The sequence below is a fragment of the Aplysia californica genome, unplaced genomic scaffold (genome assembly GCF_000002075.1).
Source record: "Aplysia californica isolate F4 #8 unplaced genomic scaffold, AplCal3.0 scaffold00335, whole genome shotgun sequence".
NCBI classification, from domain to species: domain Eukaryota; kingdom Metazoa; phylum Mollusca; class Gastropoda; order Aplysiida; family Aplysiidae; genus Aplysia; species Aplysia californica.
This window is the reverse complement of record NW_004797605.1, coordinates 732,202-736,832: the sequence shown is the minus strand read 5'-3', so window position 1 is coordinate 736,832 and position 4,631 is coordinate 732,202. Positions and strand designations below refer to the sequence as shown.

The window sequence follows — 4,631 nt, the reverse complement described above, 5'->3', positions numbered from 1 at the left end:
CACACAGACACACAAAACCCAATAAAGTTCCTCTCCCTATGGATGAGTTTCTGTTTCGTCACTTATCCTGCTGCTTTACCGTTTGGGTGCCAAATGTTAACAAATAATTGTACTAATATACGCAACAAGAACAATGCTTTAACTACACAACGCGAGCCTAGTGTTGTCTTGCAACACAATTAACTTTTCGACATTTGGGGTTGTTTTTTGGGGGGTAATATTTGTGAAGGCTGTTGCAAAAAATCTTTCTTTTGAGCCCAAAATTATTACAGTTCATTTCCGGACTCCATAGAATTTACTACTAACTCCCATTTTCATTGGTGCTCCTTCTTTCCTATCAAAATATCTATCACCCTTCGTCAATCCTCCTTCTTTTCTTTGTACGTAATCCTCTAGTAACATCTCTCCTCTTGGGCACTTATATGACCTATAGGTGTGTTGAAAGCGTCGTAAAACTCCTACTGAAACTAAAACTCCCATTTTCACATTCGAAGTGACATACGAATTGCTGAAACCGGAAAACCCTCCAAAGGAGTTGGTTCAAGAGAACAATAAGCTTGCGACAGAACAAGGATGTTCGTGTTTGTGAATGGTGGCATTAAGTAACGGACAACGAACGTTTTAGGCAATCATAGACAGTTATATTCTCTGACTTTTGTTTTGCGATATTAAGTTTGGCGGCAGGTTGCTGTTACCCCGAGGTAAAACTCGGACTGTTGGATAATACATGCCTGCAGATAGGCATTCAATAAAATGTGTGCCCAAGCTGAGAATGGAACTTGCACTCTTCCATGAAAAGTTAAGACACTCACTATTCTACCATTTAAGCTGGGATGATGGGAGTGGTTTACTGTTTAACAAAATAATTGTATTTCTCTTCACACAAGTCTCCTCTTGGATAACAGGACGATGATGAAAATCAAGCCAACAAGATTGAAAAAAAAGTTAAACTGTAATTTGAAAAGCAAAACCATCGTAAAGAAAGAAAGACAATACCATGACCGTTTCCGCAGAAAAAACAGAGCAATGATAGCAGAAACAGCCTAAAAAATATCACCATGAGAAGAACAAAAAGGAGGAAGAAGGAAAGGTGATCAAAACAATAATACAACAATAGAAGAATAGCAACAGCAAGAGAAGGAGTAGAAGGAGGAGTATAAGGAAAAGGATGAGGAAGAGGACAAAGACGGGAGGAAGTTGACCGCGTAACAATTACAAAACAGAAACAACCACAATATAAACAACAGCAACAACAACAACAACAACAACAACAACAACAACAACAGCAACATCATCAGCAGCAGCAGCAGCAGCAACAGCGGTAGTAGCAACAACAACACTAGAAGTAACACTAGCATTCATAACAACAACGAGGGAAGCAAAAGGACATCAGCACTATAGTCATTCGGTAATAATCAACAATAATTAATTTAAATAGTTAAGACTATTAATAATTTAATTACCTGTCTGTTTCCGAAGTCCCATCTATCCATAGCGCTCCCCTCGAACTCACAGCACCGAAACCCGGCCGTTGGTGAGTACTGTGCACCAGCAAACTCAGAACCAGGAAAGTCACCCCAAGTGAGCGAGGGAGCAGGCCCACCAGCACACGAGGTCGACCCTGTTGTTGTTGTTGTTGTTGTTGTTGTTGTTGTTGTTGTTGCTGCTGCTGTTGTGTCATCTTCGTCCCAACTGTTAGTCCAGACGACACCTGGCCGCGTCCTCGCGTGCCACCTGAGGTAACCAGATACGATCTCCCAACAGCAGCCCGCCGCTACTGTTATTTATAGCTCTGTCGACTGACGGCTGGCCCAGAAAACGCTACCCCCGCTTGATGGAGTCCGAAACGCTGGTTCGCGCCGCGGTCTGTGTGGTTTTGTGCAGCGCGCGCTTGATTGTCAGTCTGTCTTGTTACAATTCGTTCTTACCTCTTCTCTCAGTCTCCTCTCAGTTTTAAAAAAATCACCTTTAAAGTGTACTTATCTTTTCTCTGTCCTCCCTTTCTCTGTCTTCTCTCTTCCCCTCTCACTCGTGCTTAATTCCTCTCTATTTGTCTTCCTTCTCTTCTCTTTCTCCTTTCCCTTTCCTTTTCTCTCCCTTTCCTCTCTCTTCAGGCTTTTCTTTTTCGATTTACTGTTTTCTGTATTCTTGTAAAAGTCCACTGTCTTTTTGGCCTTGTCTTTCCCTGTGAGTTGTGTAAAAATATCGTTTCAAATCCTGTCTCCAGTCAATGCGATCTCGTTCCCAAAATAGCAATAACTAAAGTTTTCTTTTAATACTTTGTTACACGAAGTCTATAAGAACTTAAATCTTCTTCTTTTGGGAAATAAAATATTATGGCTCACTAGTGACCAATACAAATAATAAATAAACACTGAAACAATCCAAAGCCACTTTTGCCTCTCTTGGGAACTGTAAACAAAATAAATAATTTCAGAATATCACAAACTGTATTGAAAGCCAAAAGTACGATGACGTGAGTGGTCAAAAGTAATTCTAACTCCAAACTTCAACAGGGCTGGTTTTATATAGCTTCGTTTTATACGCCCCCCTTCATGCGCTAGTGCGAGAATTTTTAGATTGATGAATTCTACTCCCAGAGAGCGCACCTTCACATTCCTGTCAAGGAGGATAGAACGGCGACCATGCATGACATTACACGTTTCTGTTGCTACTGAATATGATAGTACGGCGCATTTCGGAGGCACTCGACCGTTCAGAAGAACCACAAGCAGTGAATAAGCCGAAAAGAATTATTAAAAATATGGAAAGGAAATCCTTTTCTCTAGTGTGCTCAAACAACGAGTCATAATGAATTATACAAGTTCAGATGCATTTTTCAATTCAGGTCTAATAGCAAACTTCCCGTGGTTGTCGAAAAGTGCATGCGACACACACACACACACACACACACACACACACACACACACACACACACACACATACACACAAAGTCCCTCATACTTTTCTCTCTCTCTCTCTCTCTCTCTCTCTCTCTCTCTCTCTCACACACACACACACACACACACACACACACACACACACACACACACACACACACACACACGCTCACACACACAAGCAGACTCACAGACATGCCCGGCCCCCCCCCAAAAAAAAAAAAAAAAAAACTAAAAAAAACCTAACAAAAAGAAAAAAAACCCAGGATAGAAACAACACTAAATATAGTCATGAAGCAGGTTGGGCTTGTGAGAGCTACGCAGTTGTAAAAACAATTTAATTTCTAAGAGTATCTATAAGGCCGTTCAACCGTAGGGAAATAACCCTCAGACATGAACAAGCGGAAAGGAATTTCTTAAATTCCTCGGGGAAGCCCTGTTGTATTTCTAAAAATAAAATATTAACTCTTCAGAACCGCATCTACTTATTTATCCTGTCTGTCGGCCGGGGTACACCTCGACCGAAGCAAGGTGAGGGTTAATGGGTGTCCAATAAATTGCTTACATACGTCATAACATGATCAACAAAGCTAAGAGCATTCCTAAGCGTGGCAGTAAAATGGATCGTATTCCGGCGCTCTTAGACCGGGGTGTTATCCGTCAATAAAGCGCGCAGAGGTCCTTTCATTGGGGTTGCTGCAGCGGGCGTGGGTTTGATTGTGATTGTAAATATTATACGCCCCCATTGACACAGTGAATGCAATACAGGAGGCAAGTTGGGTGAACTGAATGTTGCGAAGAAGGCGTGTGGAGGAGGTAAACAAATAATATACATCCATATTTGGGTGTTATTATTATGTACAACTTTTCGACCGAATTACCGGGGACTGCACCCAAAAGCACTCCCAACGACAATGATCTCTTAGATGGTTAAGAGAGCAGAGTCGCTAAACTGTACTGCTAGTAATCTGAGTTCAAATCCTAGGGGAAGTATTCCTTATCACTGTCCTAAGGAGATATCTTAACACAAATTTCAATCTGAACGTTTCGTTTTTTTCTTTTAGTTAAATTTTAAGTTTGCGGCACTTGCAACAAGTGCCGAGGATTAGAGGTTGTTTTTTTTTAGATGATAACACAAAAAGAAGAAAGATGTTTGATAGGAAAGAGGAAGTATTCCACACAAGCATTCCGCCAACCACCCGTCTGTACTTTTAAACAGGTAGAAGGATTCGCAGGTTCCTCCTCTCAAAGCCACTGTTTTGAACTTTAAAAAAAAACCGTATGTACTACTCAAATTCATCGACGAAGAAAATTCACATGATCAATGTTTTTTAACAAATTCAGGCATATGCACGGCGTCATTACTATAAACACTCAACTCTGCTCCTTTCGAGAGATACATGGACGCTCAGTATTGTCTAATGCAAACAATAAACATACAGGCCAACAATCTTGAGCTGAGCAACTTGTCTTAATACCGGATATCTAAATATACTGCTATTGCTGACCTGAGAACAAACACGACAAAAAACCAAGCCCCCCCAAAAATGAAGAGTATGCTTCAGATCGAGTTTATTATGTCGACATGACTTACTTGTAAGTCTGGGTTTACGTTGTTAAAGTGTATCTGTCTGTTGTATCTGTTTACGACTAAGGTCTCGAGCTCTGGGAAAAAGAGGAAGAAAGAAAGAGGGAGATAGATAGATAGATAGATAGATAGAGAGAGAGAGA

At 40.9% G+C, this 4,631-nt stretch overlaps 1 protein-coding gene across 1 annotated transcript in view; it reads right to left on the bottom strand.

Moving 5' to 3' along the window:
• LOC101854264 overlaps positions 1-2,018 on the bottom strand; it is a gene marked incomplete in the record, with an annotated part of 34,826 nt that extends 32,808 nt beyond the window's left edge. The window contains 1 exon segment of the mRNA XM_035970896.1: positions 1,464-2,018. Coding sequence (XP_035826789.1) covers positions 1,464-1,681 — 218 coding nt within the window.
• Positions 2,019-4,631: the final 2,613 nt, after the last annotated feature.